Genomic DNA, 27,281 nt, shown 5'->3' with positions numbered 1-27,281 from the left:
GAAATTCCACTTAATAAATCCTAATAACTTTTGCTGTGTAATGGGAAAACATTAGAAAAGTGAAATCACAGTGATGATTATTAAAAAAAATTGTGGCAAAATATTAAAAGTGGCATGTTGTACTCAAAAATGTTCTGACTAAATATGCAAACTATACAAATATCGGCAATGATGTTCTCGTCGTTGTTGTTATGAATGCCATTGAGTCGGTTCTGACTCGTAGCAATCCTATGTGCAACAGAACGAGTGCTGCCCAGTCCTGTGTGCCGTTGTCGCAATCTTGCTATGTTGACCCCATTGTTGTAATCACTGTGTCAATCCATCTTGTTGAAGATCTTCCGCTTTTTCGCTGACCATCTGCCTTACCAAGCATGATGTCCTTCTTTAGGGCGTGGTTCCTCTTGATAACGTGTCCAGATATTTAAGGCGAAGTCTCCCCATCCTCCCTTCTAAGGAGCATTCTGGTTGTATTTTATCCAAGACAGATTTGTTCATTCTTCTGGCAGTATTGTTCACCAGCACCTTAATTCAAATGTATCAGTTCTTCAGTCTTTCTTATTCGTTGTCCAGCTTTCACATGCATATGAGGTGATTGAAAATACCTTTGCTTTGGTCCAGTGCACCTTAGTCCTCAAAATGACATCTTTGATTTTTAATACTTTAAAGAAGTCTTTTGCAGCACATTTGTCCAATGCAATACATCGTTTGATTTCTTGACTGCTGCTTTTGTGGGCACCAGTTGTGGATCCAAGAAAAATGAAATCCTTGACTATTTCAATCTTCTAGCCGTTTATCATGATGTTGCTTATTGGTCCAGTTATGAGAATATTTGTTTTCTCTATGTTGAGCTGTAATCCAGACTGAAGGCTGCGGTCTTTGATATTCATCAGTAGGTGCTTCAAGTCCTCTTTGCTTTCATCAAGCAAGGTTGTATTATCTGCATATTGCAGATTTTAATGAGTCTTCCTCTAATCCTGATGCCATATTCTTCTTCATATAGTCCAGCTTCTTGGATTACTTGCTCATCGTACAGATTGAATAAGTATGGTGAAAGGATACAACACTGACACACACCTTTCCTGACTTTAAACCACACCATATCCCCTTGTTCTGTTCAAACGACCGCCTTTTGGTCTATGTACAGGTTCCTCAAGAGTACAATTCAGTGTTTGGGAATACCCATTCTTCTCAATGTTATCCATAGTTTATGATCCACACAGTCGAATGCCTTAGCATAGTCAGTAAAACACATGTAAAACATCCTTCTGGTATTCTCTGCTTTCAGCCAAGATCCACCTGACATCAGCATTGATATCCCTGGTTCTACATTCTCTTCTGAATCTGGCTTAAATTTCCAGCAGTTCCCTGTCAATGTAGTGCTGCAACCATTTTTTAATTATCTTCTAGAAGATTTTACTTGCATGTAATAGTAATGATACTGTTCCATAATTTGTGCATTCTGTTGGATCACCTTTTTTTTTTGAAGTGGCACAAATATAGATTCTCTTCCAGTCAGATGGTCAGGTAGCTGCCTTACAAATTTCTTGGCATGGATCAGGAGGGATTCCAGGCTGGCATCTGTTTGTTGAAATATTTCAATTGGTATTCTGTCAATTCCTGGAGCCTTGTTTTTCTCCAGCGCCTTCAGTGCAGCTTGGAATTCTTCCTTCGGTACCATTGGTTCTTGATCATATGCCATCTCTTGAAATGGTTAAACATTGACCAATTCTTTTTGGTACAGTGACTCTGTGTATTCCTTCTCTCTTCTTTTGATGTTCCCTATGAATTCTACAGATGATTTGATGAATTCTATGTCATTCAAGACTTGCCCATAGAATCCGTCAATATTGCAACTCGAGGCTTAAATTTTTTCTTCAGTTTTTTCAGCTTGAAAAATGCTGAGTGTGTTCTTCCTTTTTGGTTTTCTAACTCCAGGTCTTTGCACATTTCATTATAATACTTTACTTTGTCTTCTGGAGCCAACCTGTGAAATCTTCTGTTCATCTCTTTTACTTCATCATTTGTTCCTTTAGCTCTGGCTACTCGACTTTCAAGAGCAAGTTTAGAGATTCTTGTCTGACATCCATTTTGGTCTTTTCTTTCTTTCCTGTCTTTTTATTGACCTCCTGCTTTCTTCATGTGTAATGTCCTTGATGTCATCCCACAACTCATTTGGTTTTTGGTCATTTGTGTTCCGTGCATCAGATATGTTCTTTAGATGGTCTTTAAATTCAGGTGAGATATACTCAAGATCATACTTCATCTCTCATGGACTTGTTTTAATTTCCTTTAGCTTCATCTTGAATTTGCATATGAACAGTTGGTGGTCTGTTCCACAGTTGGCCCCTGCCGTGTTCTTACTGATGATACTGAGCTTTCATGGACTCTTTCCCCCGATGTAGTCGATTTGATTCCTGTGTATTCCGTCTGTCAAGGTCCGCATGTGTAGTTGCCGTTTATGTTGTTGAAGAGAGCTGTTTGAAATGAATAGGTTGTTTGTCTTGCAAAGTTCTGTCGTGTCATCTCTAGCATCATTTCTATCACCAAGGCTGTAATTTCCCACTACCAATCCTTCTATGTTTCCAACTTTCGCGTTCCAATCACCAGTAAATATCAATGCATCTTGATCGCATGTTTGATCAATTTTGAACTGCAGAAGTTGATAAAAACATCAATTTCCTCATCTTTAGCCTTAGTGGTTGATGAGTAAGTTTGAATAATAGTTGAATTAACTGGTATTCCTTGTTGTTGTTAGGTGCCATTGAGTCAGTTCCAATTCATAGGTACCTGGGTACAACAGACTGAAACACTGCCCAGTCCTGTGCCAGCCTTACAATCATTGCTATGTTTGAGCCTGTTGGTGCAAACACTGTTACAGTCCATCTCGTTGAAGGTCTTTCTCTTTTTTGTTGACCTCTACATTATCAACCACATGTGGATATTACCCTATCACAGACAGTGTTGCATTTGAGGATAGATCTTAAAATGTTCTTTTTGACAACGATTGCCACGCCATTCTTCTTCAATTTGTCATTCCTGACATAGTAGAGCATATGATTGTCAGATTCAAAATAGCCAATAGCAATCCATTTCAGCTCATCTATCTTCAAGCGTTCCATTTCATTTTTGACAACTTCTAATTTTCCTATATTCATGCTTCATACATTCCACCTTCTAATTATTAATGAATGGTTGCAGCTATTTTTTCTCATTTTGAGTCGTGCCCATCAGCAAATGAAGGTCCGAAATCTTGACCCCATCCACATCATTAAGGTCGACTCTGCTTTGAGGAGGCCTCTCTTCCCCAGTCATATTTTGAGTACGGTCCAACCTGAGGGGTTCATCTCCTGGTACTATATCAGACAGTGTTCTGATGCTATTCGTAAATTTTTCACTGACCAATTTTTTTTAGAAGTAGGTCACCAGGTCCTTCTTCCTCATTGGTCTTAGTCTGGAAGCTCCACTGAAACCTTTCCACCATGGGTGACCCTGCTGGTTTTTGAAATACGGGCGGCATAACTTCCAGCATCACAGTGACACACAATCCACCACAGTATGACAAGCTGACAGATGAGTAGTTGGCCCTGATTTTAGCCAGATAGAAAAAGATAGTTCAGTTTTCCCTTAGGTTTTAAATATCAATTTCTATTTTAAGGTAGGTCAAATTTGAGTGTGTTCATATCAACAGTTTTACTTTTCTTCAAAACTTCTCTAAATTGCTTGTCAAGTTTTTTTTTTTTTTTTTTTTTAATCTACAGTATTCTCTTCAAATCGTAAACTTGCTCATTTTGGGGAGAACTGAGGTCGTTATGAGGATTTTTACCAATAAAAAGAGGCATTTATAATGAATTTGGCTCACAGGAAGGTACCTTTTTTTAATCATCCTGTGGAAATAAGTCTGTATTCAGTTGGACTCTGGCACTGATTAGGATTTTTTGGAAGATCTTTTTTTCCCCATCCGGTACTCATATGCACACTCTGAGCAGTGGGGGAGCGAGGAAGTGGATATGGCGGGGAGGGAGTGGCAGTAAGTGGTGGGCAATCAGTGTTAAAGCAACAGTTTCCTGAGGTGCTCCTCTATTTCTTAAAATAATTTGTAATTGATTTGTTGTTGTTGTTGTTTGCCATTGAATTGATTCTGACTTATAGTGACCCTATATGGTTAAGTGTTCTGCTACTAACCAAAAGGTCAGTGGTTCGAATCCAGCAGTGGCTTCTTGGGAGAAAAGACCTGGTGATCTGCTTCCACAAAGACTACAGCCTAGGAAACCCTATGGGGTAGTTCTACTCTGTCTTATAGGGTCACTATGAGTATGAGTAATTGATTTAGGGCATTTTAAAAACAGATATATGGAAATTGCCTCTAAGATTTTGTTCAGAAATTATTATCTGAAGGCATATATTTTGTTTAGAAGTGTAATAGTATCCAATTCTTTTAAAAAGCCCCCCAAATCATTTTATTTTTTTAAACTGTTTTATTATTAAAATTTTGAAGTAGAGAAGGAGTGTTTGTTGCTCTCATTTTATAGCATTATTATTTAGGATGTTATTATTTAATGCACACTTGACTTTTGCCACCACTCAAGTAATGATTAATTTCCTGAGGTAAAGTTTTTTCTAAGGTAGTGTTTTTCTAAGCAAAAGATCCCAGATTGACAACCCTGGATACTGTAGCCTTTTATTCATCTGCAGAGCAAGCCTACCTTCCTGCCAATCCCACCCAGCTGTTATCCTGAAGAGACCTCTGTGAGGACTCTACAGGAGGCTGTTTCTGGGCCTTTCCTTTCGGGGCCTGTCTGAGGAAATTATTTAACTGGGTGCCAAATTTATTTGAGTGGGACTATGAAGAGTGGCCAAGAAGAGGGTATACTTTTAGGGAAATGGCAACTCTTCCGTGAAGTATCTTTTCTTCTGCTACAGTTCCTTTAGTGCCATTACTCCTGAAGTAGCAACACAGAATGTAGTATCTTTTTCAGCGTTACCTCTCCTCTGAAAAATGTGAAGGGCCTGCTAGACACTGCTTGTCTTTATTGCCTAGAGAACTTTGATGGGCTGTAGCACCATCCACAGGAAACTCAAAACCCATATCCTCTGGATTAGGCGAAAATTTAAATGCAAGTGTGAAGCTGTGTTTGGAATGCCACTCCTTTGTTGGCAGTGGGTGCCAAAAATGACTTTGCGTGGGTTTGGTTACCATAAAAAGAAATCTCAGTGAATAAAATGATAGCTAGCTGTTTTCTTTTTATAAGAGAATTGCTCTTATATTGCATTTTTAACATATTGATTGAGAACGCGGCGGAATTTATTTTTCACGTACAATTGCATGATGTGAAAAATGAGTTGAATCCACGTGATCACAGGGAAGTAATATAGCAATAATTAGCCACATCAGTATGGATCTTTATAGCTCCGTATTGAGACAATTAAACTGAATTTGTAGGTATATACATATATTTGATGGTTTGTAATAAAATTATGGGGTTCAAAGAAAGTTATTTTCCTAGACTCAATCATCCATTTAATGTAGATTTCCTTCTATAATATAAAATGTTTTACCATTGATACATATTTTCCTACATTTAAGTAATAAAACTAGGTGGTGCGAATAGTTTGTGCCCACCACTAACCTAAAGGTTGGAAGTTTGAACCCACCCTATGACACTGTGGAAGAAAGACCTGGCAATTGACTTCTGTAAATATTACAGCCAAGAAAACCCTATGGAACAGTTCTACTCTGTAACACACGGGGGTCATCGTGAGTTGGAATTAACTCGATTGGCAATGTGTTTGATTTTTGGTTTTTAAGTAATAAAACATAAGCTGAATAATGTGTGCTGTTGCTGGAAGAGCAAAGTGGCTGAGTAAAAATATTACCTAACAAAAAAAGACAAATGTCATTATCAAACCTGGATTAAGTTTAAAATGAACTTCTTTTCCCAAGTATAAGTTGAAGAGAGTGGCAAACCCTCCCAAACCCTGTTTGGTTTTAAAGAGAAAGACATGGTACACACAGTTTACGCTGCAGAATCTTCTCAGTTTGTAGGATGAAGCAACAGCAGACAAATGAGAAGAGTCCATATTTTTAACGGTTCATGAATATGATTGGTAAATTCCCAGAAGGACCTGTTATTTATCTTCTCTCTCCCCTCCTTTTCCACATCTTAGAAACTCCAAGAAGAAAAGTGATTTTATGGGTAGTAACTCCCCAAGGATAGTTTTATAGTGAATAATATATTTTCAGATCTATTTAAAATCTAATGTAAAAGGTTCATATGACACAGGGATGATCCCCAGTTTCCTGGTAATATTCTTAAGGTTTTTGCTGACGTGAAAGTTCAACGTTGCAGTTCAGAGAAACGTGGCCCAGTGAAATCCCTGGGCTGGTGGAACGTCCAGCTCACACACAAGGAGAAGCTCCTCCTGAAGGGCCCAGGAGTAGGAAGCATGGTGTGGGATGTCATCTAGCTTCACGATAAAATGGTAGAACATCTTAGCGAGGCTTGTCTTAAAAATTTAAAGGGAAGACATTTTCCTGTCAGAAGCTATTTATGTAAATAAGTTAAATTTTTTTTTTTTTAAAGTGGGATCAAAGTTTTGAATTTTCCAATCTTCTGGATAATAAGTATGATTGGAATACAAGATAATTCTATGTTAACCCTAGCAAACCCGATTTTTATTTTTGTAATAAAATAGTTGTTACTTCTGAATGCCGTTGAATTGGTTCTGATTCATAGCGACTCGATATGCCAGAGTAGAAACGCCCCATTGGCTCTTCTTGGCTGTAATCTTTAAGGAAGAAGGTCACTGGGTCTTTCTCCTGCAGAGCCTGTGTGGATTTCAACTGCCAACTCTTTGGTTAGCAGCCAAGCACTTAACCATTGTGCTGCTAGGGCTACTTAATAGTACATATGACTTTTTCTTTTCTTTTCTGATTAACTCTCTTTCTAAAAGTTAAACCCAACAACAATTAACTGGATGTTATAGGTAATTTTGTTCTGACCTTTACATATCTGCTTATGAATTTTGTGTAAATTACTTTTCTCCAACTTCTGGTCTATTCTCTAATAAACCCATTGCCATCGAGTCGATTCCAAGTCATAGTGACCCTATAGGATAGAGTAGAATTGCCCCATAGAGTTTCCAAGGAGCAGCTGGCGAATTCCAGCTGCTGACCTTTTGGTCAGCAGCCGAACTGTTAACCACTGTGCCACCGGGGCTCAATAGCAAAGTATTATTGCCTTTTGTTTGGATTTTATTTGCTGTATCAATTTTATGATATGTTCTCAGTGAATCAGAATTGTATATGTCTAACTTGGGATGTAATGCCCTTTAATTTATTGCTGTAAATCATAATCGCTGAATCTGTCTGATTTATAAAGGTATTACAACATTGCTAATTGAAAACATTACATTCTGCTTAATAACTTATTAAATCTATTTTTCCAGCCCTGTTTTTCATAATATTTTATGTACTTATTTAACTTGAAATTCATGATTAAAGCAAAATTATATCTTCTGTGTAAACCAGTGGATGAAAAGTGACCATATGCCCAGTTTTCACTTGTAAGGTCCTTGTTTTCCACTACCTTAGAAGTAATGCTTTTTGAAGAACAGAGGAAATGAATTTTTCGTCTTGGGAATTTATTGTGTTTATTGAGGACACTGGGAGCTCTGAAGAGCTTAATACCTTAGTATGCAGATTTTGAACATTATTTAAGCTATGGATTTGTTTGATTTCTAGGAAATGGCATTTTCGGGCCATTTTCTGTACCACAACCATGCAAAGCTCATACACGTTCTCCCAGGACCATTAAAAATTCAGGTATTTCAAATAATGAAGTTCAGTGAAAATATTTGTAGAAAAGCATTATTGAAGATGTGTTATATTAAGTTGTGATAAATTGGGGGTGGGGTAAAGACCCCTACCTAAGCTTGGAGGCCTGCCAGACTTGGATTTGAATTCTGGCTCTGCCACTGAACCTCCCTCAATATAATCCTCAACTGTAAAACAGATATAATAATACCCATTGCATAGATTAAGGAGCCCTGATGGTGCAGTGGTTAAAGCACTCAGCTGCTTACTGGAAAGTCGGTGGTTTGAACCCACTAGCTTCTTCACAGGAAAAAGATGTGTAGTCTCCGTCTGTAGAGATTTACAGCCTTGGAAACCCTGTGGGGTAGTTCTACTCTGTATAGCATCACTGTGAGTCTGAATCCACTCGATGACGATGGATTTGGTTTCTGGTTTATTGCATAGGCTATCGTGAAGATCAAATAAGATAATGTATGTGAAGATCTATAATAGTATTTGGGACATAGTAAATTCTCTGTAAATGACAGCCATTATTATTATTAATGGCAATGGAACTACGTAGATCGATACCATAATAAAATATTATCTCTGAAAAATAATGGATAAATTATGCAATCCAATCTCTTAGTCCAAATTAAAGACTCGCACATTTCAGTCTTGAATTGCAAATATACTATACTTCCATTTTAAAGGATGATACAGTTAAACATTGAACTATTAACCAAAAGATTGGTAGTTTGAGCCCACCCAGTGGCACCTCTGAAGAAAAGCCTGGCGATCTGCTTCTAAAAGGTTACAACCATGAAAATACTATGGAGTACAGTTCTACTGTGACACACATGGGGCCACCATGGGTCAGAATCAACTTAACAGCAACTGGTTTGGTGTTTTATTTTGTTTTTTGAGGGGGTCGTATTCACCTCTAAAAGTTGGACATTGTGTCTCCATGAACTTTAAATATTTAACAAAAAATAAATCCAGTTTAAGTTTTACATTGAATATTCTGGTTGATATGGTTGCTGGAACCGACAGAGGTAAACCTGCATGGAAGTCTTGTGAGTCAACTCTTGCAGTTTTTGCCTCACTTTCTATAGCGGATGCTTAGGAAAATTACTGTGTGGGGTGGCGGAGGGGAGAGTAGAATTGAATATTAAAACTTTTTATCAAACTCAAGTTAATATGCTTGTTATTTAGTTTTTCTGATAAATGCTTTATCAGTCTGTTATGCTTCACGGTTATTGCCAGAAGGAACTTTTGATTATAGAGATCTTACAACAGAAATCTGGGAATCACTGATTTCTCATCCGGAAGACTTACTATTCCTGTGGGAATTTCCGTGGTCTTTCCCCTTTCTAAATGCAGCTGCTATTATCATCAGCATCATCACAATAGAGTTCCATATTAGGGAGCAAATTGGACATGGAAGTAAGATTCTAAATAGTACTTGAGTTTTGGTTTGGCAATCCACAGTACATTTTTGCATGGTAGCATCTTTTCACTCACCAATAGTTTATTACGAAAGTATACATGTTTATGTTTAAAAAAAAAAAATCGTAAAGTAGAAACCCCTTCCCTCCCTTTCCTCTGACTACCTGGTTCTGCTTCTGCAATTTAAGTGCTGTTAACAGTTGCTTGGAATTACTGCAAAAAAAATTCCTGTTTTTACAGAAATACTTTTTTGCACTTAACGTTACTAGCTCCTGAACAGATTTCTATGTCAGTACTTATAGCTGTACTTCATTTTTTAAAAGGCTGAGTTTTATGGTTGAGACATAATTTATTTCAACAGTCATTTTACATATACCCTTGTGCACTTGTGCGAGTGTATCTGGAAGGACAAAGTCCTAGCAATGGAATTTCTGGGCCAAAGGGCATGGGGTTTCTTATTTTGATAGGCACTGCGACCGTGCCCATCAAGGGAACATGTTAGCTTTCATTATAATTGATACCGTTTAGCACTGAAGTGCTCAGAATCCTCTCAATACTACATTGAGCCATTCTTGGATGGGTGTGGAACTTGCACTTCAAATCTAATTGGTTACTAAGCTGCCAGGTCTTCATGAGCCATTCACTGTTACCTGGAGCAATCCTTCACTTTTCTGTGATGTAAATTTCCTAAAAAGTAAATTTGCTCTTTTAAATGTTAAAATCTGTAAGTTCAATCAAAAAACCACTATTCCGAACTTTTTAATACCTAGGGAATTAGAACAAGGCTTACTCTGGCCAAAAGACTGAGATGTCTTGATACAATCATCTTACACCACAGGAAATATTACTGTGAAGTTTTTGTAACTTTTTCTTTTTGAATCACTTTTGGATAGAGTGTCCATACAGGGTTTACAGTTTTAGTGTAGTAGATTCAAAAAACTGTTACTTGTTATTGTATGTGGCACATACCATTGTGAGCCCTATGTATAGTAAATTTACGATTGAAATTTCGATCTAGCAATGCCATGGCTTAAGGTACAATTTTTCCTAATTGCGTTTACTTTGTTCCCAGGGAACATCAAGACAATCATGCCCGTGAGAACTCTAAATCGTTCAGGTGATCATTTCATTTTTAAATTATTCTTTACTTATGTTTCATTTCCTATATTATGGAGGTTTCAAAATTGTTTCATTTAGATGCATTCTTCTGTCTTTTCCAAAACGTTACGATAATCTTTGATTCTATAGTCTTGGTCTGCGCTACACTATCTGCTGCTTTTAAGCTATAAATATGGTACACTTCATGCAAGTCATAAAACTCGTTTAGAAATCATCCTAAATGTATTTTAATGAAGGTTTTAAAATTTTTTTTTGTAGATAATTTTTAGAAAAGGTTTTCTTTCAAATAATTTTCTAATCAAAATTAAGCAGTATTTAAAAGAAATATGGAAGAGATTTATGCTTATGATTTAATAAAACCCAGTACCCAGTGCTGTCGAGTCAATTCTATGATTTAATGCTAGGTTTGAAATTAATATCCTTTGCTAGTGTAACTAGGAGCCCTGATGGCACAATGGTTAAGCACTTGGCTGTTACCCAAAAGTTCTGTGATTCAAACCCACCAACCACTTTACAGGAGCAGACTGATGGGAAGAAAAGACCGGGCAATCCACTCCTGTAAGGATTTCAGCCTAGGAAACCCTACGGGGCTGTTGTACTTTGTCCTGTAGAGTCCCTATGAGTTGAAATCGACTCTGTGACACACAAGGACAGCACAGCAGTGTAACTAATGTAATAGCTATAAAAAGAATTCCTTGAAGTAAAAAAACATTTTCAGTTTCTCCAATTTCTGGCTGGTTATTTTAAGATTGATTTTGAATTCTTGGTTGATAACTCTTATGACAGTCTCTATGTGTTTTCTTTTTCTTCAGGTCATTGCATCTTAGCGAGCTTGGCAATCAAACTTTGCTCTAGTTGATGGGCAAAATTTCTCCTAGACTATTTATCACCCCAATTTCATCCTAGTCAAAAATATTCAGATGCCATAAGAAATCTTTATAGATTTGCACTGAGCTTTCAGATGGATACTTCCATAATGGAGAGAACTATGTTGTAGCCCTGGTCCAAGGACATTATCATCTAATGCCCATATAGGCTGTGGTGTGGGTGTGGAAGGTTCCAAAGAGAAAGAGCAATCAACAAGTTTGCAGACACCCTGGAACATGGAAGCAACCAAGCTTTAATAAAGCACAGCTTTGGATACACTCCATGAGTCTGTACGGCTTTCACGTGAACTAGCACTTAAGACCTTGTGTAACAAAATGGACACTGGGGACACAGCTATAGGACAAAAAGCTACCTCAAGGTCTGGAGAAACTGATACAGCATCAGGTAGATGGAGACAGGAGCAATCAGCTGTCATTAAGATGAGCACTTTTGGCAGTCAGGAAGGACATCGGCAACCACAAATAGATCCTGAGCAAATCGGAAACACGGCATCAGCACAACTCTTTGGTTCTGGGAAACTGGCACCACCCAGTGAAGTGGCCCAGCAAGTCCCAGAGAAGCAATACCCGCCGCACCGTCCGAGTCCTTATTCATGCCAACACTCACTCTCTTTTCCTCAGCACTCATTGCCACAGGGGGTCATGCCTAGCAACAAGCCCCATCAGAGCCTAGAAGGCCCTCCATGGCTTTTTCCTGGCCATTTGCAATCTGTTGCTTCCGATGACTTATTTCCTTTTCCTCTACATGGCCACAGTGGTGGTTATCCTAGAAAAAAGATTTCAAGTTTGAACCCTGCTTATAGCCAATACACCCAGAAAAGTATCGACCAGTCTGAAGATGCTCACAAGAAAGAGCACAAACCCAAAAAGCCCGGCAAGTACATTTGCCCTTACTGCAGCAGGGCGTGTGCCAAACCAAGTGTACTGAAAAAGCATATCAGGTCCCATACTGGGGAGCGGCCATATCCATGTATACCTTGTGGTTTCTCTTTCAAGACAAAAAGCAATTTGTACAAGCACAGGAAGTCCCACGCTCATGCAATTAAGGCAGGATTAGTACCTTTCACAGAGTCAGCTGTATCTAAATTGGACCTAGAGGCTGGTTTTATTGATGTAGAAGCAGAAATACATTCGGATGGTGAACAGAGTACAGACACAGATGAGGAGAGTTCATTATTTGCTGAGGCTTCTGACAAAATGAGCCCTGGCCCTCCAATCCCATTGGACATTGCTGGCAGAGGCAGCTATCATGGGTCATTGGAAGAGTCATTGGGAGGTCCGATGAAGGTGCCGATTCTGATTATCCCCAAAAGTGGGATTCCATTGCCTAGTGAAAGCTCTCAGTATATTGGCTCTGATATGCTAGCAAATCCGTCTTTAAATGCTAAAGCTGATGACTCTCACACAGTTAAACAGAAACTTGCACTAAGACTGTCAGAGAAAAAAGGACAAGACTCTGAGCCATCTCTAAATCTCCTGAGCCCGCACAGTAAAGGAAGCACTGATTCTGGTTACTTTTCTCGCTCAGAAAGTGCAGAGCAGCAAATAAGCCCTCCAAACACAAATGCAAAGTCTTATGAAGAAATCATCTTTGGAAAGTATGGTCGGATTAGTCCGAGAAATGCACTCAGTGTTACAACCACAAGTCAGGAGCGCACCACAATGGGTAGGAAGGGCATAATGGAATCATTACCTCACGTAAACACCAGGTTAGATGTCAAGATGTTTGAAGATCCTGTATCACAGCTGATCCCAGGCAAAGGAGACATTGACCCCAGTCAAACAGGCATGCTGAAATCCTCTAAATTCAATAGTGAGTCCAGACAATCCCAGCCGATTGTATCATCTATCAGGAATGAAGGAAAACTTTATTCAGCAAATTTCCAAGGCAGCAACCCAATCCTCTTAGAAGCTCCTGTAGACTCTTTACCCCTTATTAGAAGCAACTCAATGCCAACTTCTTCAGCAACTAATTTAAGTATCCCCCCTTCTTTGAGAGGAAGCCACTCATTTGATGAAAGGATGACTGGTTCAGATGATGTGTTCTATCCAGGGACAGTAGGAATACCCCCTCAGCGCACGTTAAGACGGCAAGCAGCATTTGAGCTGCCTTCTGTACAGGAGGGGCACATGGAGGTAGAGCATCATGGCAGGATGTCCAAAGGTATCACAGGTTCATCGTTGAAGGAAAAGAAGTTGATTCCTGGGGAGAGGGTTGGGTATGACTATGATGTATGTCGGAAACCCTATAAGAAGTGGGAAGACTCTGAAACACCAAAGCAAAGCCACAGGGATATTTCCTGCTTAAGTTCTTTAAAACATGGTGGAGAATATTTTATGGATCCCTTGGTGCCATTACAGGGAATGCCAACCATGTTTGGAACTACATGTGAAAATAGAAAACGCCGGAAAGAGAAGAGTGTAGGAGATGAGGAAGACACCCCCATGATTTGCAGCAGCATTGTAAGCACCCCCATGGGCATAATGACTTCAGATTATGACCCCAAATTGCAGATGCAGGAAGGAGTAAGAAGTGGATTTGCCTTGGTTGGACATGAGAACCCTTCTCATGGTCACTCTGAGCGCTTTGACCCGTGTCGACCCCAATTGCAATCTGGAAGCCCATCTCTTGGGTCAGAGGAGTCTCCTTCAGCCACCGATTCAGACAAGATGTCAGACCTAGGTGGCAGGAAACCTCCTGGGAATGTGATTTCTGTGATTCAGCACACAAACTCGCTGAGCCGACCCAATTCATTTGAAAGGTCTGAGTCTGCCGAACTCGTGGCTTGTGCACAAGATAAAGCTTCTTCACCTTCTGAGACTTGTGACAGTGAAATTTCAGAAGCCCCGGTGAGTCCAGAGTGGGCTGCACAGGGGGACAGTGCTGAAAGTGGGGGGAAACCATCCCCTTCGCAGCAGGTACAGCAGCAGTCCTATCACACACAGCCTAGGTTGGTTCGCCAGCACAACATTCAAGTCCCTGAGATTCGTGTGACAGAAGAGCCTGATAAACCAGAGAAGGAGAAAGAAGCACAGAGTAAGGAACCAGAAAAGCCTGTGGAGGAATTTCAGTGGCCCCAGAGAAGTGAGACCCTTTCCCAGCTCCCAGCTGAGAAGTTGCCACCTAAAAAGAAGCGTTTGCGACTTGCGGATATGGAGCACTCTTCTGGGGAGTCCAGTTTTGAGTCTGCAGGAACCGGCCTCTCTCGCAGCCCCAGTCAAGAAAGCAACTTATCCCACAGCTCCAGTTTTTCAATGTCTTTTGAAAGAGAAGAAACCATTAAGCTTGCTGCACCTCCAAGGCAGGATGAGTTTGGGAAGCATTCTGAGTTTCTGACCGTCCCTGCTGGCTCCTACTCATTGTCTGTCCCTGGTCATCACCACCAGAAGGAGATGCGACGCTGCTCATCCGAGCAGATGCCTTGTCCTCATGCAACAGAAGTCCCTGAAATTCGGAGCAAATCATTTGATTATGGAAGCCTGTCTCATGCTCCTGTGGCGGGAGCGCCAGCCTCAACGTTATCGCCATCACGAGAGAGGAAGAAATGCTTCTTGGTTCGGCAAGCTTCCTTCAGCGGTTCCCCAGAGATTGCCCAGGGTGACACTGGTGTGGATCAGAGTGTGAAGCAGGAGCAGATGGAGCACCTGCACGCAGGCCTCAGGTCCACGTGGCACCATGGCCCGTCTGCTGTGCTTCCTCCCCTGCAAGTGGAAGACCCCGGGAAGCAGGTTGTGGGTCCTTGTGCTCCGCTGAGTACAGGGTCCCTCCACCTGGCCCAACCTCAGATCATGCACATGGACAGTCAGGAATCTTTAAGAAACCCCTTGATACAACCCACGTCTTACATTGCCAACAAGCACTTATCTGAACAACCACATTTATTTCCACATCAAGAAACAATTCCATTTTCTCCGATTCAGAATGCCCTGTTCCAGTTTCAATATCCTACTGTCTGCATGGTTCACCTGCCAGCTCAGCAGCCTCCCTGGTGGCAAGCCCATTTCCCACCTCCCTTTGCTCCACATCCTCAGAAGAGCTATGGCAAGCCTTCTTTCCAGTCAGAAATTCATCCTAGCTACCCCTTAGAGCACGTTTCAGAGCACACTGGGAAGAAATCTGCTGATTACGTACATGCAAAAGAGCAAACTTACCCATGTTATTCAGGAACATCAGGGCTACACTCGAAGAGCCTTCTTCCAAAGTTCGCCTCAGACCAGAGCACTAAGTCAATGGATACTCCTTCTGAGCAGCTTTTTCAAGAAGATTTTGCCTCGGGAAATGCTGGGCCTTTACAGTCCTTACCGGGAGCAGTGGTTCCTGTTAGGATCCAAACCCATGTACCATCATACGGGAGTGTCATGTATACAAGCATTTCTCAGATCCTTGGGCAGAACAGCCCTGCGATTGTCATATGCAAAGTCGATGAGAATATGACACAAAGAACACTGGTGACCAACGCAGCCATGCAAGGGATAGGGCTTAACATCGCCCAGGTGTTAGGGCAGCATGCAGGCTTGGAAAAATACCCCATTTGGAAAGTACCTCAGACCTTACCCCTTGGCTTAGAATCCTCAATCCCGTTGTGTTTACCTTCCACCTCTGACAGTGTTGCCACCCTTGGAGGTAGCAAGCGCATGCTTTCTCCAGCCAGCAGCTTAGAACTCTTCATGGAAACAAAGCAGCAGAAAAGGGTGAAAGAGGAAAAGATGTATGGACAGATTGTCGAGGAGCTCAGCGCCGTGGAGCTAACCAACTCCGACATCAAAAAGGACCTCTCCCACCCACAGAAGCCTCAGTTGGTTCGACAAGGCTGTGCTTCTGAGCCAAAGGATGGCTCACAGTCGGGGTCGTCTTCCTTCTCCTCACTGTCACCCTCCTCATCTCAAGACCACCCATCTACCAGCACGCCCTCGAGGGAGCCATTCCCACCCAGCAGGGAAATGCTTTCCAGCTCCCGGGCACCTCCTCTGGGGCAGAGGTCCAGTGGGCCTTCTGAAAGCAAAGAGTCATCAGATGAGTTAGATATTGATGAGACGTCATCTGACATGAGCCTGAGCCCACAAAGCTCTTCATTGCCACCAGGGGACAGTCAGCCAGAAGGGCAAGGCAAAAGCCAGAAGCTGCCTGTTGGCATGCTGGTCCAGATGGCATCTGGCCCAAGTGGGAAAGTGGCAAACTCAACTCTACTTTTCACGGATGCGGCAGATTTCCAGCAGATTCTTCAGTTCCCCAGTCTGCGGACAACAACTACAGTGAGTTGGTGCTTCTTGAATTATACAAAACCCAATTACGTACAACAGGCCACCTTCAAATCCTCAGTGTATGCTTCATGGTGCATTAGTTCCTGTAACCCAAACCCATCAGGATTGAACACCAAGACCACTCTGGCGCTTCTGAGGTCCAAGCAAAAAATGACCACAGAAATTTATACTCTGGCTGCTATGCATAGACCTGGAACCGGCAAGCTGACATCATCAAGTGCTTGGAAACAGTTTGCTCAGGTAACAGATACTCTTTTAGGAAGCACTCTGGGTTGTGGATTTGATTGCTAAGCAGAATATGGAGGGAAGGATGTAAGATCTACAACCTACAAGTAAAATTAAGGTCAGAGTTGGGGGAGCCCTCAATAGCACCCTAACACTGGGTGGAAGAGGCCACTGACTGTGCAATTAGCTATGAGGTCCCAGAGAAAGCCCCAAAGGCTTAGTATCTCGCTCACCCGGGAGCCCAGGAAATTCTACCACTGAGGTTCTTCCCCTTTCTGACCTGTGTTAATGACCTAACAGATGTACTTTGTTTGATGTTAGGAGTTCAGGGAATTGTGAAATGGTAGTGTAGACCAGGGATTGGACATTGAAAAGAAAGATCAGGAAGGAAACCTGAACGGTGCCAAAACTGACCTGTGCAAACTTAAAATAAGAGGGCTTATTTTCCTTGACAATACTTTTCACTCACATTTATTTTCTGTATATCTCTTTCATAACTGATCTTTTTCCAAGTTATTTTCCGGCTTGTTCCTACATGAAAAACTAATACCTTACACGTAAAGTTATAAAAATATCAATAAGAAACACTGCAGAGTTCATGCTAAGTTATTATCAAGGCAAATGGAGGATTTAAAAATATATTTGCACTTATTTTAGTTACCATTTTCCCGTCAATAGTTTTTGGGAATACTTCCTTAAATAATAGGGATTATTTTAATTGTTACTTCGGAACATAGGATGTGCCTTTTATGTTTTTACTAGTGTTCCCAGAGTAAGGGCTGACCGAGTGTCTTTTTAACGAAATGTTGAATTCCTTCCACTCTCATTCTCTGATTTTATCCCAAGTGTCCTTAATTTTATATAACCAGAACAGGACCTTTAGCATGGGGTTGTGGCTAATTTTCAGAGATTATAGAACAGGACCTTTAGCATGGGATTATGGCAAATTTTCAGAGGTTATAGAAGAGTTGGGGGGGGTGTGTGAACTAGTCTTCCTCTCGATGTTAGAGAAAGCATGTGAAATGATTCTCTCTTTCTGTCCTACAGATGAAACCTGATGCGTCGTTTTCATTTGGCAGCAAATTAGAACGGAAACTAGTGGGAAATATCTTAAAGGAAAGAGGGAAGGGAGATATTCATGGAGAGAAAGATATTGGATCCAAACAAACTGAGCCAATCCGAATTAAAATTTTTGAAGGAGGGTAAGGAAACCTTAAGTATAAATGTAAAACATTCACCTATAAGTCAAAGTAAATGGTCCCGAATGTCTGCATGGAAAGAACAGTATCAACTCGGGTTGGAAGTTTAAAGGGAATTCCCTTTCTCTGCACATTTCAGAAGTCTGACTGGTAACACAGATACTGAGTTCATACTCGTTGGCAACGGGTTTAGTTTTTTGGTTTGGTTGTTGCTTTTATAACTTGCTTTTAATAAAAATGCCCCTGTTCTATATGGTTCAAACCTCTCAAATGTTCACGCTTCTTATTTAGTATGCAGTCAGCTAAATTGGTGAGCTCTTGGTGTCCTCTACATTTGTTCATTATTTAATAATATTTTTATGGGCATTTGTTATATTATTAGTGGACATATTTTTATGCTATGCTTACAAAAATGAAATCACTACACTCATATATAATCCTAGAAATGGTTGTTGTTGTTGTTAGGTGCCATTGAGTCGGTCCTGACTCGTAGCAATACTGTGTTCAACAGAATGAAACAATGCCCAGTCCTGTGCCATCCTCACAATCATTGTTATGCTTAAGCCCATTGTTGCAGCTACTGTGTCAGTCCATCTCCTTGAGGGTCTTCCTCTTTCTCACTGACCCTCTACTTTACCAACCATGATGTCTTTCTCCAGGGACCAGTCCCTCCTGACAACATGTCCAAAGTATGTGAGACATAGTCTCGCGTTCCTTGCTTCTAAAGAGCATTCTGGTTGTACTTCTTCCAAGACAGATTTGTTCGTTCTTTTGTCAGTCCATGGTATATTCAGTGGAAACCCTGGTGTCACAGTGGTTAAGAGCTACGGCTGTTAACCAGAAGGTCTGCAGTTTGAATCCACCAGGCGCTCCTTGGAAACCCTGTGGGGCAGTTCTACTCTGTCTTATAGGGTCACTAGGAATCGGAATTGACTCGAAGGCAATGGGTTTTGGTTTGGTATATTCAGTATTTGTTGCCAGCACCATAGTTCAAATGTGTCAATTCTTCTTCAGTCTTCCTTATTCATTGTCCAGCTTCCACATGCATAGGAGGCAGTTGAAAACACCATGGCTTGGGTCAAGGGCTGCTTAGTCTTCAAGATGACATCTTTGCTTTTCAACTCTTTAAAGAAGTCTTTTATGACAGATTTGCCCAATGCAATGTGTCTTTTGATTTCTTGACTGGTGCTTGATGGGTTAGTTAACTTACTTGTTTGTCTACTTTTATTTTTACCTGGACTCCAGTCTTCATTGGGATGTCACCAGTTCTCCCACCGATGTTCTCTTTCTGGTCCAGGATCCCTACCAGGATACCACATTGCATTTAGCAGTCAAGTCTCCCCAGGCTCCTCTGGTCTTGACAGTTCCTCAGTCTTTAGGAATTTCTTTTTAAATGTTGAGTTCAGATTTCTAGAAACTCAAGTAGTAGGTTCAATGGCATTGTTATCTGTGTGCCTTATGAAAAATTACACATATGTATAATATCTAACAGGTTTAGATTTTGATAGAAATGTATCTTCAGTCCAGTCACATGGAAGGAAAAGCCCAGATGTATGCCTTTAAAATTAAAAAAATTTAAAACACATTAACCACATTTTAGGGAGTATGATATAACTAGCCTTATCTCTACAACAGATCCATAATTTATACATTTTCCTGAGCATGAATTTATTCCAATTATATTTGAGAGACAAAATAATGTTACTTGTTTGACTATAAAATATTGAATGTTTAGTGAGATAAAATATCGATTTCTCACCTAATTTTACTAGACTGGAGATGGATTATTCAAGTTGTTTCCCCCTTAGGTTTTGCACTCTTTGGATGTCTGTTACTTTTGCCATAAAATCAGAGTTTTATGTCATCTGTGAAGATTGTCTCAATGAATATTTTTTGTCCTCCCTCATCTTTTAACACAAACGAGGGAAATAGAGCTTTCATCTTTCCGCAGAGACTGAGAGGTCCCTGTGACTGAATCAGCCCTCTTATGTTCAGCAGCTTCTTCATAGCAGTGCATTGGTACCACTAGATTAGCAAGACCTTTACAGTTCCTGTGAGGTTTGGGGAGCCCATTTCCACTAAGGAAGGACACAGATGAAAAAATGTATGTGAACATTTTATTGCTGTGTTTTGATAATCTGAAAAGACTATGGCCATATTTCATTTCCTCTTCCTTTCCTTGCCCTCTGTTATGGGCCAGGCTGCAATCGCTTCTTAATCTGTGATCCAGTTTCAACATGGTGGTGCCCAGGTGTTCATTTCAAACAGTATATTACTTCCTCTTATTCTGCTGATTGCAAAGGTGTAACTTCTTAAAAAAGCAAAGTACTATGGGCCATGTTTTTAAAAGCGTATACTCCTTATATTATCTCATTTATGGATGTAGTAATTTAGCTAAACATACATTTCAATTATTTTTTAAAATCCATTCATTTTCTTATCAAGTAGATTCTTGAGTCTGCAGGACTGTTTTACAGTATGTACTTTATCTGTACAGATTTCTTTAATACACAGTTATATTTTTATACAGGATTTTACCATATTTACATTCTGGAAGCAAGTTACTCGGCTAACATATTAAAAATAAAATTTTATTATTCCAATAGAAAATATATGTCCCACCAACTATGATGATGGGCTACAGTGGAGCTCGAAATATCCTTCCCTGAGAAAAATTAGCTTTTTTATAAAATTCTTTGTTTTAGTCTCTATTCCTTATGTAATTTTATCTAGTTAGGGACAGAGAATAGTGAAATTAAAAGGTGAAAGATATTTTTAAGTTCTTTAAATTTTTTTCTGCTTTATTATAAAAGACAGTGTGAGTAAAATATAAAGTTTAAAATAGGTTTGAAGAACAAGTTGAAGTTGGAAATTTCTTATAAAAGGGGAAAGATTTAAAGAAGCAAAAGTCATACAAAATTGATTATTCATAATTTTTATACTACTTAGCTTTCATCTGGATTGGTACTCACACAAAAGCAGATAATGTTCAGGTTAAATAGTATCCGTAACAGAGCTGGTAGTTTACATATTTGGTTGGATTTTATCCCCTAACAATCCTTCACTGGATTGGGCTATTGAAATTGAACCTGTTTTATTCCTGGCGATGGATTTGCTTGGACAAAATAGAGAAATTGCCAATGTTCTTGGATTGCAAAAGCCAAACTGTATATCCAGTGCCTTTAAATAAATCTGCAGTGAATTAGGATACTTATATTTCGGTTTACTTTAAAAAAAAAAAAACCCTTCAAAGAAATATCTTTCTAAGAAATGATATTAGACCCATGATTCTAGCCTAGCAGTGATTTAAGAGATAATGATACTCATTGAATTAGTCGGTAGAATGCTACCGTATTCTGTGGTAGAGCATATGATGGTTGAACATGGGGTAGGTTTATTCCCTTGATTATTACATTAAATAACTAAGACTTTGTTCATCCAACTGATTTGATTAAACTATAAGACCTCAGAAAATGAGCCCTGATGATGCAGTAGTTTAGCGTCCAGCTGCTAACCAAAAGGTCGGCAGTTCAAGCCCATCAGCTGCTCTGTGGGAGAAAGATGCGACAGTCCGCTTCTGTAATGATTACAGCTTTGGGAACCCTACGGGGCACTTGTACTCGGTCCTATTGGGTTGCTATGAGTGGGAATTGACTTGATGGCAACAGATTTACTTTGGTTTTTATATGACCTCAGAAGTTCTTTTAAACCTCTCTATGAAATACTTCTGGAAATAAGTGGAAATTTGACTGAAAAAAATAATCTCTAGTTTCATTATATAACGGTACCTTCAGGAAACCAGTTGAAATCTAGACTCTACTTTAAAGCAGATTCATGGTCTTGGGGAAGAGCAGATCAAATCTGTAGACCGCAGTCAGTATTTCAAGCTCAGCCAGTGTAAGCGAGAAGTTTCCTGAGACGCTTTTTTGCCAGGATGGTAAAAATAGAGTAAACGCTTGCAATGAAGTATTCTGTTGCCGTCATACTTATTTAATCAAATTTAGAAGTTTGTGTATGTGTGTCGTGCATGCACATCTTAGATGATGTGCTACTAGTAAAGGATGTGTGATGACTCAAATTTGTGGGTACGCCTCTTGATATCTCTTGATTGGAGGCTACACTAGAAGCCAAAAGTTGCATAAGTCTGCAACTCATTGGGGCAATAAGCTCATTTTAATGTCTATATCCTGAGTCTATATATTTACACCTAATAGAAGGACCAATTCCATTTTGAAGCCCATGTTTTTCCGGAAAAGGAAAAAAAAAAAAAAAAGAGGCTTAACAAAATGTAATTAGTAGAAACAATGACATTCTGTTTACAATGCCAAATCTGGCTCCCTGTCATCTCATTCTTTTAGGCATTTGCTGCATGAATGTCGTAAGCTTCACCGAAGTAAAGTTGAGTATTTGTAAAAGACCCTCATAATAATTGGCCAATGCAAATGATTAGCTTTTGGTATGATACATAACATACTAAAAGTACATGTGTTCCCCCTTTTTTCACAGGTATAAATCAAATGAAGACTATGTATATGTCAGAGGACGTGGACGTGGGAAGTACATTTGTGAGGAATGTGGGATTCGCTGTAAGAAGCCAAGCATGTTGAAAAAACATATCCGTACTCATACTGATGTACGGCCTTATGTATGCAAGCTATGCAACTTCGCCTTCAAAACGAAAGGTACAGGGTTGGGCTTTTTAGGCGGAAAGATGCTTTCATTATGGCTACTTAAGATTCTGAATATTGTTTTATATCTAACATCCATCGACAAAAAGATAGCTTTGTTTGTGAAAATATGACTCCACAAAATGTTTTTTCTCCCTCATCAAAGTGATCAAAGGATGTATGTGAGACTGTGAGACTCCTTTTATGACTTAAGTAAGAGCTATAGGCTTACATCCAGGCCAGTTGTCTCCAAAGGAAGTGGCTAAGAATTGCCTGGATAGCTATTACTTCTTGTTGGAAATGTTATGTGGTCTAGATTATATTTGCCCCAGCATTGAAATGTTACAAGGAGACAGTGCACGTAGAGGCATTAAAAACCAAGGCAGCAGCTGGGGAGAAAACACGTGCCCATGGTCAGTTTCAAGTTCATAAATAATGTAGAGATCCCAGACTCCCAGGTGGGCAGCTCCATCCACAGCTGCATTAATTATGCATAGAAATGTGATAGCTTATGCCCCCATGTATTTATCTGCACAGAGACACTTTCTTACTCTGAGGTGAGGCCACACTGTTAATCTCATAAAATTAGGATTTGCCTTGAAATGATATTCTATCATAAAAATAAAAAAAAATCTACTTCTAACAAGCAATTTACATAAAAATATTTTACATACGGAGGATGTTTCCGTTATACTTCTATCATTTTATAAAATTACAAAAATATTCAGAAACCCAGTGTTCTCAGAATACCAAAAGTAGTGATTAGAAGTGGTTTGGCTTTTGTAGAAGCATGTTTTGCATTAGTGCTAACGGATGCTACAGACACCCCCTCACCAATCTGCCATCATTTCCAATCTTTTAAGTTTGTATACCAATTGACCTGTGCCACTGTCTATCAAGCCAAATAAATATCAAATAAAATAACCTTTGGTAGATAAATGTATGACTATTTTTCCTTTGTCAAAAAACTACACTTCTAGTCGAAAATCCTAAATTGTTTTACTAGTTTGTCAGAAGGGTCAATGTGTAACCTCTGATTCTTTTTTATTAAAAAGGTATCTGTATTAAGGCATGCCTCCTTTTAAGCCAAAAAGGAAGAGGGGGTTTCATTTGCATTTCAAAAGAAATAAACAAGAAATAAGAATGAAAACTAACTAAATAAATAATGTATAAGGTCTTTCATGTCCCATCTGGATCGCACAGGAATTAGTTTTGGAGCTGGTGGGGTAAATGGTTAAGTATTCAGCTGCTAATCAAAAGGTCGGCTGTTTGAATTCACCAGCCACTCCTTGGAAACCCTGTGGGGCAGTTCTGCTCTGTCCTATAGGGTCGCTGTGAGTTGGAATTGACTCAACAGCAATGGATTTTTTTTAAGGTCTTTTAAATACTATCCACCTTCCAACAGTCAAGCCTTTCATGTGGACCTTTACTGTGATAGTCCTTGCGGGGTAAGAAAATGTGAACCTTGACTTTTAAAAAATACTACAAATTGACCAGGCATTACAAATGATATTATCTGCACTGGGCATATGAGTTGGCTGCAGGTATAGCTGTGGGAAAAACTGGGGTGAACAAGAAATGACACATTTTTAGGTTTTTTTTTTGTTGTTGTTAATCAAATTAAATTTGGTTTTAAACCATTGTCCTGGAGTTTTAGCAGGAAATAATTTACTCTTAGTCATTATTGGAGTTTCCTTGTCACCCTTTGGGAATGTGCAAATGTCTTGGAATCTTAATGTGAACAAAATATCCTGGGAAGTCCTGCCAGTTTTCCATTCCAGCTGAAAAGCCTATTATCCAAACCCATGTAGGCTGAAGCACTGCTAGGAGGTGTATGTGTAGAACTAATCCCTTCTCCTTTCCTGTGCTGTCCTTTAAGCTCTCTCCCTTTGCAACCTTTCTCCATGGCCCTCCTTGCCCCAGTCCCTTGGAAATTCATGACATCAAAGAACCAAAGCCAGAGAGGGATTGCTTCAGATTCATATTTCTAACCGCAAACATACTCTGCAGTTGGGAGCTCAAAGACTGACTACCTGCTTGAAACAGATGGAGAGAAAAATATAGGAGAAGAAATACATATTAAGATTTAAATAAATAATCAGGATACTTAACATAAACCCCTATATACATACATAGCTTACTTGCATCCTTGCAGAAATAGATGATTTCTATTAATTTATAGACATATTTCATTAATTTAGGAGTCCCCGGGTGATGCAAAATGGTTAACATGCTCAACTGCTAACCGAAAGGTTGGAGGCTCAAGTCCAACCAGAGGTGCCTCAGAAGAAAGGCCTGGCAATCTACTTTTGAAGAAGCAGCTATTGAAAACCCTATGGCAACTGGTTAACTGGTTTCGTTAATTTATACATTTAAGAATTCTGATGATGTGCCCATAAAAGTTTTTGAGCTCCTTAAAAAATTATAGATATAATTATTTGATAAATAACAGCACTGGGAGTCTGGAAATATTTCTACACTTGGAGTTATCGAAATAATACATAAAATTCATAGGTATATAAAAATAAATAAAATATTAAGTAAGGAAAGTAAAAAATATATCAGTAAAAAATGAACAACGCCCCAGTTTAGAATTATGGTTCATAATTCTAAGCTAACCACAAAACCCAAACCCACTCTGTCAAGTTGATTCTGACTCAAAATGACCCTATAGGACAGAGTAGAGTTGCCCCATAGGATTTCTAAGGCTGTAAATCTTTATGGAAGGAAACTACCACAGCTCTCTTCTGTGGAGCAGCTAGTGGGTTTAAACCACGAACCTTTCAGTTAGTAGCCAAACGCTTTATCCTCTGTGCCACCCCCTAAAGGGAACAAATTATCTGAGTAGGCTAGAATTTCCACCTAGATCTCAGTCAGCCTACTTTTAAACATTATGACATTTGTTGGTGCATTGCTAAAGCATTATCAAAAGGCACAAATAATGATATGACCATTTTCATTGAAATGGATGTAAAGGCCTAACGATGAAATTAGTTTCTGAATCTCTTTTGATAAGTTCTATAGCATAGAATAATACATATAACTTTGTAGATCCTGGGTCAAGGGTGATTCTTGATGTCATTGTTTTAGTTATCTAGTACTGCAGTAACAGAAATACCACAAGTGGATGGCTTTAACAAAGAGAAATTTATTCTCTCACAGTTTAGGAGTCTAGAACTCTGAATTCAGAGTACTTTTCAGTGCAGGAACCTTGGGTCCAAAGGACGTGCTCTTCCCCCGGCATTGCTTTCTTCGTGGTATGAGGTCCCCCTGTCTCTCTGCTTGCTTCTCTCTTTTATATCTCAAAAGAGGTGTATTTAAGATACAGTCTAATCTTGTAGATTGAGTCCTGCCTCATTGATATAACTGCCTCTAACCCTGCCTCATTAACACCATAGAGGTAGGATTTGCAATACATGGGAAAATCACATCAGATCCCAAAATGGTGGGCAGTCACACAATCCTGGGAATCATGGCTAGCCAAGTTGACATACATTTTGGGGGGACACAATTCAATCCATAGCAGTCCATGCTTTGGCCCCCCAAAATTCATTCCTTGCCACATGTAATACACGTTCACCCCATCATATCATAGCAAAACTCTTAATTCAACTGCAAGTCCAAAATAAAAAAATCCCTCTTCATCCGTGAAATCTAGAATACAAGTTATCTACTTCCGAAGTACAATAGTGGGACAGGCACAAAGTAGGCATTTCCATTACAAATGGGAGAAGTAGGAAGGAAAGAAAGGATAACAGGCACAAAGGAAGTCAGCAGAACACACTACATTAGCCCTCAAGATTTGATAATAACCCTCTGTTCTCTGAGACCATTTAGGCCCACTAGACAGCAACTCTGCTCCCTCGGCTTTAGGTGGCCCCATACTCCTGGTCCACCTGAGTGGCAACTCCACTCTCTGAGACCCTAAAGATTATAGCCCTACCCTTTGATACTGAGGTACCTCTGCTTCCTTGTCTCTTTGGCTTCTGCTTCCTTGTTCCTTGGCCTCTCACCCTTTGGGCCTCTTCACCTGCTTCTGCCTTAATGCGGCAAGTGTTCCAAACTTCTTTAGCTCCACTGATAAGTGCCTGGAGGCACCCCACTCTGCCAGAAAACTTCAGCCAGAAGGCACTCAGCTCTCTTGCTCCATGAGTTGGCAAGCCTAGCTTCACCAATAAGTTCCTGGAGACACCCTATTCCACCAGCAAGTCTCGTGCACAAAGGCACTCAACTTTCTTGCTCTGTGAGTCAGCTCCAGTGCTGTCTTGCACTAGTCTCCTGGTTCTGCTGCTGCCATTTCTCTGCTGCAGCTTCTCACCATCTGTGCCATCTCCAATGTAACAGCTTTCCTCATTTCCTTCTGAGTCCTCACTGGAATTGTCTTTGATATCCATAATTCCACCAACAATCTCTTCAAGGCAATCCAGGCTTTTGCTAGTAGGCACTTTAAAACTCTTCCAGCCTCTATCCATTCACAGTTTCAAAACTGCTTCCACATTTTAGGTATCTGTTAGAGTAGCACCCCACTCTCAGTACCAAATTCTGTCATAGTTATCTAGTGCTGCTATAACAGAAATACCACAGCCTAGGAGGCTAGAAGTCCAAATTCAACTCCAGGGGAAGGCTTTCGGTCATACTATACAAATTTGCAGAAATGTATATATATGTACATAAAGATACA

At 39.9% G+C, this 27,281-nt stretch overlaps 1 protein-coding gene across 11 annotated transcripts in view; it reads left to right on the top strand.

The window, feature by feature from the left end:
* The window catches only part of HIVEP2 (HIVEP zinc finger 2), a 238,237-nt gene that overhangs the window by 199,012 nt on the left and 11,944 nt on the right, over positions 1-27,281 (top strand). For all 11 annotated transcript variants that reach the window (XM_049902484.1, XM_049902432.1, XM_049902462.1 and 8 more), the window contains 4 exons: positions 10,314-10,358; positions 11,173-16,749; positions 17,782-17,936; positions 22,440-22,615. In XM_049902484.1, coding sequence (XP_049758441.1) covers positions 11,563-16,749; positions 17,782-17,936; positions 22,440-22,615 — 5,518 coding nt within the window. In that variant the 5' untranslated portion in view covers positions 10,314-10,358; positions 11,173-11,562. The remainder of the gene's footprint in view (positions 1-10,313; positions 10,359-11,172; positions 16,750-17,781; positions 17,937-22,439; positions 22,616-27,281) is intronic.

Source organism: Elephas maximus, chromosome 1, assembly GCF_024166365.1.
Source record: "Elephas maximus indicus isolate mEleMax1 chromosome 1, mEleMax1 primary haplotype, whole genome shotgun sequence".
In the NCBI taxonomy this organism is placed as follows: domain Eukaryota; kingdom Metazoa; phylum Chordata; class Mammalia; order Proboscidea; family Elephantidae; genus Elephas; species Elephas maximus.
The sequence above is the reverse complement of the archived record's forward strand: the minus strand, read 5'-3'. Positions and strand labels throughout refer to the sequence as shown.